Genomic DNA, 14,901 nt, shown 5'->3' with positions numbered 1-14,901 from the left:
CTATATACATGACGTGGAATCACTGGTCACTTGAATGTTTACATACTAACATACTCATTTCATATGTATATACTGTATTCTATTCTACTGTATTTTAGTCAATGGCACTCTGACATTGCTCATCCTAATATTTATATATTTCTTAATTCCATTCTTTTAGATGTGTGAATTGTTAGATATTACTGCACTGTTGGAGCTAGGAACACAAGCATTTTGCTACACCTGCAATAACGTCTGCTAAATATGTGTTTGTGACCAATAAAATGTTATTTGATTTACGGGTGATATTCTGTCAAAGAAATGGATGTGACATTGATCAATAATGGATGCCTTCTAAGAACTGGAATAACCAGGAAAATAATTCTGTTAATATCGCAGACATAAATTGGGTGGGTCTAAACTTAATATGAATTCCTCCTCGATAGTAATGCAGGTGGAGAGATCAGTGAATATAAGTCTGGATGGATATGAGGAGAGGGGAATCAAAAAGCTCATTTAAATAGAGAAATATGACAAGATTTATACCAAGTACAGTCATTACATTAAGTATCTCAGATCAGTGGTTCCCGATCTGTGGGGCGCAGGGGGGCACCATAGATTTTGTTGTAATGTGTGAGTCATTCAAATATCACATGAACACATTAGACATGGCAAAATGTATAGAATTGCTAGAAAATTAGCTTTAAAACCACATTTTTCTCTGCACTCCATGACAAAATGTGTAGAATTGCAGGAAATAAGCTTACAGGTAGCGCTGTAAAACCTCTCTCCACCAACAAGAGGCGTGATAACAGTTTGCGTCATGAATGTGGTAGGTGCGGAATGTTCCCCCAATACTGGAAGGGGGGCCTGAGTTAAAAAGTTTGGGAACCCCCGTCTTGCAAGCTCAATGAATGTTTTCTTTCAGTTATCATTTATTTTGCCCCCCATCCCATACTAGATGTGAACTCCAAAATAAATTCAAACTATAATTACCATCTTGTCATACAATTATCTGTATGCATCATTTAACTATCTATTAACACACAAGAATAGACAAAATAGCCCACTTCTGCATCACATTAAACCACTATGCTGCTGCTACAGTATGAAAAACGTTTGGTTTAAAATGTGCAATAAAAAGGGGACAGTAATTAATGAGACAGACTTTTGTTTACCAGTAAACCAGAGCAGTTGCTTTAAAGGGAGTTCTGTGCCTAAAGATCTGTGTCAGAGACATGGTTAGTCCCATATGTACCTCCTTAGTTTAGAGGCAATGGGGCCACACTCAAACGCACTCAACTATCCCCACCATAGCATAGATACAATGTTTCAAACAGGATCATGTTTAATACGGACCCAAATCATACTGAACACAGCAGCTACAGTTCAACATCATTGTGCATGCTATATTTGATCCTGGATTTCATACAAGGCCATGTTTTTGGATAACTCTATTTACAGCAGGAGCTGGCTTTAAGTTAAGCCCCTGAAGCTTGTGGTAAACAAAGGTATTCAACTATTTAGCTAACTCAACTGGAGCCAATTACAATAAACATATTTTTTACAACCTCCCTAAAATGATGATGTTAAAAAGTTTCGATTTTAATCTCAGATTTCAGTGTTGGGAGTCATCTTGGGAGTCTGACTGACTGACACTCCATATGTTGTGAGTTAATACGGGTGATTACTTTTGTTGTGAACGCTGTCAATTATGCCTCTCCAACCCACGGCCCCATCAAGTGGTAATGACTGAGCTAGGCTTTGAATGGCTCCCTCCTTGGCTCCCTCTCTTTGTTCGACCCAATCATACTGAACACAGCATCTGCCCGCACTGCTCACAAATGAATATTAATTTTTTTTACGAAAAACATGGTCTGTCAAAAGCTGGTGATCTGCTGCCTGAAAGAGGGTGCGGTGCATGAGTGCTTCCTTTTTAATCTCCTCTTGCTGGGACTCAGAAACCCCAATGATACACTTCACAATCACACACAGAGAGTTATGACCAGCAATCAGCCATGGCAAGACATTGTGACTGGGAGTGTGTTTTCTACAGTTAACCCCCCATCTCAATCCAAACAACAATGTGATAAATGTGTTATTGTCACGCCCTGGTCGAAGTATTTTGTGTTTATCTTTATGTATTGGGTCAGGCCAGGGTGTGGCATGGGGTTTTTGTATTGTGGTGTGTTTTGTCTTGGGGTTTTGGTATATAGCTAGTGGGGTGATCTAGCAGAGTCTATGGCTGTCTGGAGTGGTTCTCAATCAGAGTCAGGTGTTTATTGTTGTCTCTGATTGGGAACCAGATTTAGGCAGCCATATTCTTTGGTTGTTTTGTGGGTGATTGTCCTTAGTGTCCTTGTAACTATCTACTGTTAGTTTGCACCAGTTTAGGCTGTTTTGGTTTTCGTTACGTTTTTGTATTGATTTGTGTTTACGTGTGATTTTTCATTAAACATGAATCGTAATCTACACGCTGAGTTTTGGTCCGACTCTCCTTCACCACACCTAGAAAACCGTTACAGTTATCATTTCAGATATGCATGTATAGAGGCCATGAGGCCAACCTGTCTCCATATGTGCAATGCCAGTAACAGTGGAATAACGGCCATATTTTACCAGAGATTTAATGTGGTATTGTTATTTTGGGAGCTGATTTGGGGTAGGTCTTTGTTCTGAAGATGTCCACCAAGAGTGAACAAAAGGAGGATCGTGGAGAATGGGGGGAGGGTCACGGTAAGGGTCGTCACATGTTTTGACAAATGATGGTGGCAGGTGTCCAGAATCTTAATGAGCTTTCTCATTTGCCTAACAAAAAAACACCAATCTAGAGGTTCATTCTCAAAAGGGGATATGCAGCAAGATTATTATCTGTAGACGCAGTCATTATTCCCCTACTTACATGACCCACGCAGCAGCTTCAGTTCAATACTATTGTTAACTTTTAGATATTTAGGGTCACTGGACACAAGTATAAAATCCATACAGCATTTGTAAGGAGAAGTCTCTCTTTCAGACAGTAGAAATCCTCTCTTTTGTGCCATATGTTTATTGTACAGTCCATTGCAGGTATTTCTGCCTCAAATATGCATGATTCCTTTGTTTTTAATAGTTCGTTTGGTGAACTAAAGAGAGACCTGATTTGTTTTGGTCTATTCCCTATGGCTTCTCTATGCAGGTCTTTGAGCTACCTTAGTGAGGGTTGACTGGGTTCATTTTTCAATTGGATTTACTTATTTAAATTGGCCAAATTGTATTACTCAGATTTGAGATTTATTTAAATCCTTTAGCCAGGGAAAGTACATTGAGCCTGATGAATTAAGTGATTAGTTCTAAGATTTAATTTCTTGGGTGGAAAAATAAATAATTTAAACTATACATTGCATTTTTTATTGATCAATCCACTTTTTTAAAGGTCCTGAACAGTCAGTTTGAAAAGTACTTTTTCTCTAATGCCTAACTACCAGGAAGTTTGAAAAGACAGGATGAGTGGGTGGAGAACTTATAATCACGAGCTTGCCTTGACTGACCAGCTCTTTGAAACACCAATGTCAAGCAACTTGGTTGCAATGCAGTAAAATCATCTCAGGCTAATTTGGTGATACACAAAGCAACTCAAACAACACTCAAATTGCACCTATCATTATTTTCATTATTATTATTATTATTTTTTTTTTACATGTCTCTTGTGATGCGGTTCACAGCAGCATTGACAGATATTGACTTGACAACTGCATCAAAGTTTTGAACAACCCTTCCCCCCCCTTTTGTTCCATGCTGTCTGAAGACCTAGCTAGCCAGTAACTAGCTAACACCTGACACGGATGAAAGGAGAAACATATATACTGAACAAAAATAAAACACAACATGCAATAATTTCCAACATTTTACTGAGTTACAGTTCATAGAAGGAAATCAGTCAATTTAAATAAATAAATTAGGTCCTAATCTATGGATTTCACATAACTGGACAGGGGCGCAGCCATGGGTGGGCCTGAGAAGGCATATGCCCACCCACTGGGGAACCAGTCCCAGACAATCAAAATGTCTCTCCACAAAAGGGCTTTATTACAGACAGAAATACTCCTCAGCACCCTAGAGTGTAGCCCCATTGCCTCTAAACTAAGGAGGTACATATGGGACTAACCCATTTTCAGGGATAATTTATTTTAGCTCATGAAAAATGGTAACACTTTATATGTTGCGTTTAAATTTTTTGTTCGGTATAAATATCTTTGCCATAGATGAATAGGGTAAACTTTGAATTATATTTGCTGACCCCCTACAGTCAAATTTTGGCACCAGTAGAGTTGCTATCTAGCTAGTATATACAACACACCCCTCTGCAAACACACCTTCTCCAATGTTGGTTACAAGGCAGTACTTATTTCAATCAGGTAAGAGAATATCATGTTACCATTGGTGTATTAAAATGAGAGTTAAGGTGATGTCACCTTGTCCTCTTAATAGTGAATCCAAGTGTTTGACATGGGGGAGGGGACCAGTAACTTCATGATCAATTTGATCAATGTAGAAGCAAAAATATTTGTTCATACTTTGGTTATCATACTTTGATCTGGTTTCCTTCAAATAACTAATTTCATGAAAATCATGATTGACTGTTCATGATCTTTAAATGGAATCTTACTGTAGGAAATCATTGACACACAAATGTGACACGTGGCCACAATGAGTCGGTCTTTACGTCCCAGTCATTACAAATACCAAGAGGTCAACACAGAGACATCAATGGAAGTAAAGGGTGATTGGCCCCTGGCTTCCCCTCTCATTAGGCAGGTTTCCATTGACCCAGGTTTATTCGACAAAAGCAATGTTGCAAAAATAATTGTGTCGTGTAATGGACACAGCAGATACAGGATACATTTTCTAACGATATACATTTTTATCTGTTCGACATGGATGGATTTGTACGGCTGAAATGTGGTCACTCTTACCGATAGTTAAGTCACAAAAACTGTTGCGTTTACAGCAGATGTGTCTGGTTTAGGCGTGTGCGCTCTAGCCAGCAGATACAGTGCGGGTATAGCAGATACAGTGCGGGTATAGCAGATACAGTGCGGGTATAGCAGATACAGTGCGGGTAGGGTAGTCTACATGATGAGAATATTTTTTATTTGTCAAAAGGCAGTCAAGCGTCGATCATCATGTAGTTAGCCATTAGACATTTGGATTGAAATGTGAAGTGGAGATTTATATAGTTGTGGTGACATCACGTGCCCCGCCCCGCGCACCTTCAAAATTATTTGGAAATCATACTTATTGCGACAAATGTGAATAAATTATGATTTACAAATCATTTTCAAGGTGCGCGGGGCACTTGATGTCACCACAACTATAAATCTCCACTCCACATTTCAATCCAAATGTCTACTGCTTGCAAAATAAAACTACAAAAATGATGGTTTCTTTGCAGGACAAGAATTGTCCTGACTTTCATGAATGCCTGAATTACATCGCCTTGCTCTTCTGGTTGGCTGGCAAGTTTCACCATCCAATTATTTCAGATCTACAGGAGTGTAAGTTTCACCATGGCGATACGTTGACACAGGATAGTTATTAGAACATATGGCAAATATGAGTAAATTCTTGCATTCAACCCATGCTGGCTTTCGTGGGCTACCTGAGACATGAACCAGATAGGTGGGAGGGCATACAGGCTGTCGACAATTTATTCATGCGCAATTTGCCTTAATGAGTCATGGAAACACTTCAACCACTACATTTTTATTTGACACTACTTTTTTGCGAAAGTGTTGTTTTTAGGTGTGACGTCATTACGTCCAGCTGTTTTAATGACACGAGATAGTTAAATGTAAACACACCCTGGAAAGCAATTGTCGCATCTATGTTCTATGCAAACTTTCTAAATGTCGAAAAAAACAAAAATGGACAAATTAATGGAAATATAGCTACTGACACAAGGTACTAGCTAAATAACTAATCTTGTTTTACCATGTTAATTTACTAACCCTTATTTAACCACGTAAGTCACTTAAATAACATGATAATCTGTCAGGGAAACCGCTACAATTGAAATCCAATAATATTTCCATAGAAGTTTGGCTTTCAATGTTTATCTAGTCTAACACAATCGGTATAAAGATAAGGTAACCAGGTAGTTACAGATAAATCTGATCCGAGACGTTCAGAATGATGAAATCCAACCTTCATTAAATCTAAACTTTCTGCCTATCCACTCATACAAATAGTGAAAGGTCAGTGCAGGCTGGAGGAAAGCAATTAAATAATGTGTTTAGCAGCTCTAATAGGCACAAACACACAAGCTCTCCCTCTGTTTCTCTCTCCTTCAGTTTCTCTCCTCCTCCATTTCATTTATGAAAACTGAAGGAACATTGCAAACGCAAGTTGTGACAATAATGATAACAACAAGAAGTGTATATTTGGAGTTAAGAAAACTGTATCCTTATGGTGTGGCAAGAGAGTTTTCAAACAGTGTTAGTGAGGTCACTACCTCAGTGAGCTCAGCCTGCAGTCAGCTCTGCCTGTGAAGTCGTGTCAATGGCCAGGCTGTGTTCACTGAGTTTGGGCAAAGTTTTTCTAATTTGTCTGTGTGTTTCAACTTTCTATCAGGCATGATGATAAGATAGTTTGCCACTGAAACAAACTTATTTTGCACACTGAATGAATGGCGAGGGCATACCATCTGAACACTTTACCACAATGTACACAACCTCTTGAATAGACAGAAATGACAGTGAGTTTTTTATAGCTGAATTTGGAGGAGCTAATCATCTTTCCCTCTTAGCAGTTATGGAGTATGACAGAAATGACACGTAATACCCCTTCCTCTGTTCCTCAAACATGATCATGGGTTACCGTTACACTAAGGCCAAGCGTCAGACAGACAGACATAGGCAGTGCCTCCAATAAGGAAATACATTTGCCAGAATTCCTAATTACTCCTGTCTACAGTGCATTCGGAAAGTATTCAGACCCCTTGGGCAGGGCATGCGGCAAATGTAGGACTAGCTTATTGAGTTGCAGCTGTCAGTGAAAAGCATGATATAGTATCTTGTGTATAAAAATAAAACATTGAGACAAGAAGAAGGGGAGGGGTGTGTGGCGAGGACATACACCACTATGTATTGTCTGTTAAATAGCCAAATGTAGTGCCAAATATCACTGAGTTATGTGATCTATTTGTTGTTTTATTTCAGTTGATCTGGATGTCTATTTACTGCTGTTCTGGGACTTCTATGCTCTCATTTCATGGCATCTTAATATCTCTCTTGCACATGTACATGTGTAAACAGACACATCCACACACAAAATATACTGAACAAAAATATTAATGCAACAATTAACATTTTAAATGATGTTCAGTTCATATAAGGAAATCAGTCAATTGAAATAAATTAATTAGGCCCTAATCTATGGATTTCACATGATTGGCCAGGGGTGCAGCCATGGTGGGCCTGGGAAGGCATAGGCCCACCCACTTGGGAGCCAGGCTCATCCACTTGAGAGCCAACCCCAGCCAATCAGAATTAATTTTACCAGACAAAAGGGCTTTATAACAGACAAATACTCCTCAGTTTCATCAGCTGTCAAGGTGGCTAGTCACAGACGATCCCGCAGTTGAAGATCCTGGATGTAAAGGTCATGGGCTAGCATAGTTGCACGTGGTCTGCGGTTGTGAGGCCAGTTGGACGTACTGCCCAATTCTCTAAAACGATGTTGGAGGCATCTTATGGTAGAGAAATTAATCTTAAATTCTCTGGCAACAGGTCTGGTGGACATTCCTGCAGTCAGCATGCCAATTTTCTGCTCCCTCAAAACTTGAGCCATCTATGGCATTGTGTAGTGTGACAAAATGCACATTTTAGAGTGACCTTTTATTGTCCCCAGCACAAGGTGCACCTGTTTAATCAGCTTCTTGATATGCCACACCTGTCAGGTGGATGGATTATCTTGGCAATTAAGAAATGCTCGCTAACAGGAATTTAAACAAATTGAGAGAAACACGTTATTTCAGCTCATGAAACATGGGACCAACACTTTACATGTTGCATTTATATTTTTATTCAGTATAGATATATTGGTTAAATAATGACTTTGCTTGTACAGATCTTAATGTTTAACAGTTCCATTTAAAGTTAATGTCACATGGGACCAGCACTCTCACCCAGCCATCATTACAGCTGTGTCAATCCAGTTGATTTTATGCCTGCTATATTGGCTTAGACTAGTTTAGAAATAAAGAGTAAAGCACGCAGAGAACTTCCTAAAACAGACGCTGTTACGATAGCTATCCTTCATATGTATGCATGCACGTTAAATATTAGGCTTAATTAACTCATGACTTATCACAGAATAAAACGACAGTAGGTGTTCTGATCTATACCGTTAAAAATAGCATTTTTGAATAAACTTTTTGGAGACTTAAATGTGCCTTCAGTAAAAATAAACTATATTGCAGTACACTGTAATAAAAACCGTATCTCCCGAAACAACTGCAGAAACATGTATCAAGGGGAAGATTATTTTGACACAGACCAAACGTAGCCTATACTGTAGCCTGCCATTCAGAATCATCTATTGGATCTCCGAACGACACAAGGAGTCAGGTCAAATGTAGCCTAATAAGCAGCATAGCCCCATCCCCTTAAATAAATACAATAACAGACGATAAGCACTAAAAAACACTGAAAACACCGGTATAAGCACCGAAAACACCGGTACTCTTCTACTGCCATGTGTTCCAAGCAGGACTGATGCCGAAGTGTTAAACACTTTGACGCATAACACTCAGCCTGCAATGAATGCCCTGATCCTTGTCCTGCACAAGACGGACACAAAGCAACGAAGCTCAGGACATATAGTGTGTGTTAGCCTACTCACTGGATGTTGAAGATGCTGAGCGGAGGCTGCTGATGCAACTGAAGATCCAGAGCAGTAATGTTAGCTCCGGTCCAGGAAGCATCTTCAATTAGACCTTGAAACAAAGAAAATTGTGTCAAGTTGTTGTTTTCCGTTGCCTATGGATGCTTCGTATAGTAACCCGCCTCTCTAGGCGGAAGCAAGCTGAAGACAGCTATCCAGATAGGGCTTTATTAGCTATATAGAAAGTGGCTGCTACCAAGCAATGGCTCGCTTACACGCTGGTGCGCATTATTCGCTACCTCTAGTGTCACCCAGCAAAACTAAACACTTGACAAAAACGGTCCTCTTTTTCAAAGAATATCCTCACGAACCATGTTTTCTCAGTGCACTGCCCCATTAGCTCTAACTGCATTGAGGAATACTCGCTTGCTAATTATGACCGGACAAACAGAGTCGCGGCTGTTCAGGTACTGAATTGGAAATTGTATTGTTGTTCCCCTTTATTTCGGTGATGGTACGGTCCACCAAACATACACAAGGGGACACGCGTCGGTGAAATAAAATTAAGGCGGAGAACATTTTACTCTGCCACATATAACATTTGGTCCAAGTCTAAAAGAGTTAAGCATACATAGTTATATTTTCAGAACTGTATATGCTACATTTAGTGTTGCATCATTACGTTTCACTCTGTACAGTATTAAATGAAAAATAATTGTTACTTCTTTAACTTTTTGCAGTGTTGATCAGTATATAATTGCAAGAGTTAATTCAACTCCTCTGGAGTCAAACAACACTATATTGGGGGTTACATTGCCATTGCCTGATTTTAAAACAGTTAAGAATTCAATGGCTGTAAGGAGAAAATCCGAGGATAGATCAACAACATTGTTGTTACTCCACAATAATAACATCAATTACAGTGTGAAAAGAAGGAAGCTTGTACAGAATAAAGAATATTCCAAAATATTCATCCTATTTGCAATAAGGCACTAAATAAATACTGCAAAAAATGTGGCAAAGAAATTCCCTTTTTTGTCCTCAATACAAAGCATTATGTTTAGGGAAAACCCAATCCAACACATCACTGAGTACCACACTACATATGTTCAAGCATGGTGGTGGCTGCATCATGTTATGGATATGATCGTCATCGGCAAGGACTAGGAAGTTTTGGGGGGAGGTAAAAATAATCGGAATAGAGGTAAACACAGGCAAAACCCTAGAGGAAACCCTGGTTTCCAATAGACACCTTGAAACAAATTCACTTTTCAGCAGGACAATAACCTAAAAGACAAGGCCAAATATACACTTGAGATGCTTACCAAGACGACATTGAATGTTCCTGATTGGCCAAGTTACAGTTTTGCTTAAATTGGCATGAAAATCTATGGCAAGACTTGAAAATGGCATTTAAGCAATTATCAACAACCAACTTGACAGATTGAAGAGTTGAAAAAAGAATAAACCTTTTCTTAAAATGTGATTATATACCTAACCACAATTCTAACTTTATGCCTAATCCTCATCTTAAATTAAGACCAAAAATAAAATAGTTATTATCATCAATATTTACTATAGTCCATTTTGACTTTGTGGCTGTGGTAACTAGTGGAAACCAATCTGTAGTCCTATCCATTTCAAATATATATATATATATATATATATATATATATATATATATTTAACCTTTATTTAACTAGGCAAGTCATTTCAGAACAAATTCTTATTTACAATGACGTCCTACCCCGGCCAAACCCTAACCCAGATGACGCTGGGCCAATTGTGCACCGCCCTATGGGACTCCCAATCACGGCCGGTTGTGATACAGCCTAGAATCGAACCCAACACTAAAGGACACCAAGAATAAGAAGAAACTTGCTTGGGCCAAGAAACACGAGCAATGGACATTAGACCGGTGGAAATTTCGAGTCCAAATGGGAGATTTTTGGTTCCAACTGCCGTGTTTTTGTGAGATGCGGTGTGGTTGAACAGATGATTCCTGCATATGTATGTCCCACCGTAAAGCATGGAGGAGGAGGTGTTATGGTATGGGGGTGCTTTGCTGGTGACACTGTCTGTGATTTATTTAGAATTCAAGACAAACTAAACCAGCATGGCCACCACAGCATTCTGCAGAGTTACACCATCCCATCTGGTTTGGGCTTAGCGAGACTATTATTTATTTTTCAACAGGACAATGACCCAACACACCTCCAGGCTGTGTAAGGACTATTTTACCAAGAAGGAGAGTGATGGAGTGCTGCATCAGAAGACCTGGCCGCCACAATCCCTTGACCTCAAACTAATTGAGATGGTTTGGGATGAGTTGGCCCGCAGAGTGGAGTAAAAGCAGCCAACAAGTGCTCAGTATATGTGGGAACTCCTTCAAGACTGTTGGAAAAGCATTCCAACTGAAGCTGGATGAGAGAATGACAAGAGTATGCAAAGCTGTAATCAAGGCAAAGGGTGGCTACTTTGAAGAATCTCAAATATTAAATATATTTTGATTTATTTAACTATTTTTTTGGTTACTACATGATTCCATGTGTGTTACTTCATAATTTTGATGTCTTCACTATTATTCTACAATGTAGAAAATACTAAAAATAAAGAAAAACCCTTGAATGAATAGGTGTTCTAAAACTTTGACCTGTAGTGTAAGTATTCACACCCCTTTGCTATGACACTCCAAATTGAGCTCCAACTTCCTTTGATCATCCTTGAAATGTCACTACAACTTGTTTGGAGTCCATCTGTGGCCAATTCAATTATTTGGACATGATTTAGAAAGAACACACCTGTTTTATAAGGTCCCACAGTTGTCAGAGCAGAAACTATACCATGAAGTCCAAGGAATTGTTTTTATAACTCCAAGATAGAATTATGATGAGGCATGTATTTGGGGAAGGGTATAAAACAATTTGTAGTGTTGAAAGTTTCCAAGAGATTAGTGGTCATTGGAAAATTGAAGAAATACGGAACTAACCAGACTCTTCCTAAAGCTGGCCGTCAGACCAAACTGAGCAACCAGGCAAGAAGGAACTTGGTCAGGGAGGTTACCAAGAACCCATTGACCATTCTGGCATAATTACAGAGTTCCTTGGCTGAGATGGGAGAGCCTGCCAGAAGGACAACAGCACTTCACAAATATGTGCTTTATAGGAGAGTGGCCAGATGGATGGCACTCCTGAGAAAAAGAGGCACATGACATCACGCCTTCGCAAAAAGGCACTTGAAAGACAGAGCATAAGGCAAAAGATTCTGCTGTCTGATGAGACAAAGATTTTACTCTTTGGCCTGAATGCAAAGGGCTATGTCTGGGGGGGGGACAGTTTTACACCATTGTTCCCGTGAAGCGTGCTATGGGGATGCTTTTCAGCAGCAGGGACTGGGAGACTGGGAAGGATAGAGGAAAGATTGAATGGAGCCAAATACATTCAAATTATTGATGAGAACCTGCTTCAGAGTTCAAAACGACAGACCCGTGGACGAAGATTTACGTTCCAACAGGACATTGACCCAAAGCAGTCAGCCAAAGCGATGCTTGAATGGCTTCAGAACAAGAATGTGAAAGTCCTTGAGTGACCCAGCCAAAGCCTAGACTTGAATCACATTGAAAATATGTGGAAAGAGTTGAAGATGCTGTTCACCGCTGCTCCCCATCTAACTTAACAGAGCTTGAGGAAATCTGCAAGGAATAATGGGAGAAAATCCACAAATCCAGATGTGCAAAATTGATAGACAGACAGACCCAAGACGACACAAAGCTGTAATCACTGCCAAAGGTGATTCAACAAAGTATTGCCTCAGAGGTGTGAATACTTATGTAAATTAGATTTTTTTTTGTATTTCATTTTCAATAAATGTTCAAAAAAATAAAACATGTTTCCACTTTCATTATGGGGTGAGGGGGGCACATTGTGTGTAGATGGGTGAGACAACAAAATGTGGAATAAGTATTTTGGGTCTGAATACATTTATCTGGACACTGGATGAAGTCCGCCTAAATATTTTTGTTTCATTTTGTTAAGACACTCCAAGGCTGGACATTTTGTAGCTTGTGGATCATATTTCTATCTGTAAATCGCAAAACAAAAGTGTGCAAAATGCATTTTAGGTGGATTTCTTGATAAATGTAATCTAGAATAAAAATTGGACAACATATCAACAATTCCCTACGTATAAATCTGGAGAATATGTCTAAGGATAACCCCGCAACATGGTGTATGCGGATGCTTCTGACGATGAGAAAAAGTCAGACTTTCTGGAAATGTCAGTTAAAGACAAGTAAACTGAATTTAGACTATTAAACAGTAATTTCGACACAATCACCATCTCTTCAAAGTATATTACTACATATAGTCCTGTTTGTAACATTCTCTATGAAATGGGCCTTTACATGATGCGCGATTCAATGCGGTTAGCTTAGAAATTATGGATGGATGTTTAAAAGTGCTTACAATTCATGACATATGTAGTATAATAAATTAACGAAAATATCACTTTATCAACTGACTTTTTTGTTGAAAATACAGTCGTAGCCAAAAGTTTTGAGAATGACACAAATTTTAATTTTCACTAAGTCTGCATGATGGCAATTTGCATATACTCCAGAATATTATGAACAGTGATCAGATGAATTGCAATTTTATTTGTAAACCTTTATTTAACTAGGTAAGTCAGTTAAGAACAAATTATTATTTTCAATGATGGCCTAGGAACAGTGGGTTAACTGCCTGTTCAGAATGACAGATTTGTACCTTTGTCCGCTTGGGGGTTTGAACTTGCAACCTTCCGGTTACTAGTCCAACGCTCTAACCACTCTTTATCATGCAAATTACCTGAATCCCAGAAAAACATTTCCACTGCATTTCAGCCCAGCCAACAAATGGACCAGCTGACATCATGTCAGTGATCTCTCGTTATCTCGAGTGTTGTTGAGGACAAGGCTGGAGTGCACTCTGTCATGCTGATTGAGTTCGAATAACAGACTGGAAGCTTCAAAAGGAGGGTGGTGCTTGGAATTATTGTTCTTCCTCTGTCAACCATGGTTACCTGCAAGGAAACACGTCATCATCATTGCTTTGGACAAAAAGGGCTTCACAGGCAAGGATATTGCTGCCAGTAAGATTGCACCTAAATCAACCATTTATCTGATCATCAAGAACTTCAAAGAGAGCGGTTCAATTGTTGTGAAGAAGGCTACAGGGCGCCCAAGAAAGTCCAGCAAGCGCCAGGACCGTCTCCTAAAGTTGATTCAGCTGCGGGATCGGAGCACCACCAGTACAGAGCTTGCTCAGGAATGGCAGCAGGCAGGTGTGAGTGCATCTGCACGCACAGTGAGGTGAAGACTTTTGGAGGATGGCCTGGTGTCAAGAAGGGCAGCAAAGAAGCCACTTCTCTCCAGGAAAAACATCAGGGACAGACTGATATTCTGCAAAGGGTACAGGGATTGGACTGCTGAGGACTGGGATGAAGTCATTTCCTCTGATGAATCCCCTTTCCGATTGTTTGGGGCATCCGGAAAAAAGCTTGTCCGGGGAGAACAAGTGAGCGCTACCATCAGTCCTGTGTCATGTCAACAGTAAAGCATCCTGAGACCATTCATGTGTGGGGTTGCTTCTCAGCCAAGGGAGTGGTCTCACAACAATTTTGCCTAAGAACACAGCCATGAATAAAGAATGGTACCAACACATCCTCCGAGAGCAACTTCTCCCAATCATCCAGGAACAGTTTGGTGGTGAACAATGCCTTTTCCAGCATGATGGAACACCTTGCCATAAGGCAAAAGTGATAACTAAGTGGCTCGGGGAAAAAAACATTGATATTTTGGGTCCATGGCAAGGAAACTCCCCAGACCTTAATCCCATTGAGAACCTTTGGTCAAACCGCAAGAGGCGTGTGGACAAACAAAAACCCACAAATTCTGACAAACACCAAGCATTGATTAAGCAATAACGGGCTGCCATCAGTCAGGATGTGGCCCAGAAGTTAATTGACAGCATGCCAGGGTGGATTGCAGAGGTCTTGAAAAAGAAGGGTCAACACTGCAAA

General features: G+C 39.7%; 1 protein-coding gene across 3 annotated transcripts in view; it reads right to left on the bottom strand.

The window, feature by feature from the left end:
- Window positions 1-9,337, bottom strand: part of LOC124010225 (contactin-associated protein-like 2) — a 72,312-nt gene extending 62,975 nt beyond the window's left edge. For 2 of the 3 annotated variants that reach the window (XR_006834392.1, XM_046322660.1), the window contains exon 1: window positions 8,863-9,331. Coding sequence is in view for 2 of the 3 variants with exons in the window: in XM_046322660.1 (XP_046178616.1) it covers window positions 8,863-8,944 (82 nt within the window). In the remaining variant the exon portion in view is untranslated. Of the gene's footprint in view, window positions 1-8,862 lie in introns of all 3 variants that reach the window. The other variant, XM_046322661.1, reaches the window with a different exon arrangement.
- Window positions 9,338-14,901: the final 5,564 nt, after the last annotated feature.

This window comes from Oncorhynchus gorbuscha, linkage group LG22 (assembly GCF_021184085.1).
Source record: "Oncorhynchus gorbuscha isolate QuinsamMale2020 ecotype Even-year linkage group LG22, OgorEven_v1.0, whole genome shotgun sequence".
Classification (NCBI taxonomy): Eukaryota; Metazoa; Chordata; class Actinopteri; order Salmoniformes; family Salmonidae; genus Oncorhynchus; species Oncorhynchus gorbuscha.
This window is presented reverse-complemented; position numbering and strand designations above follow the sequence as displayed.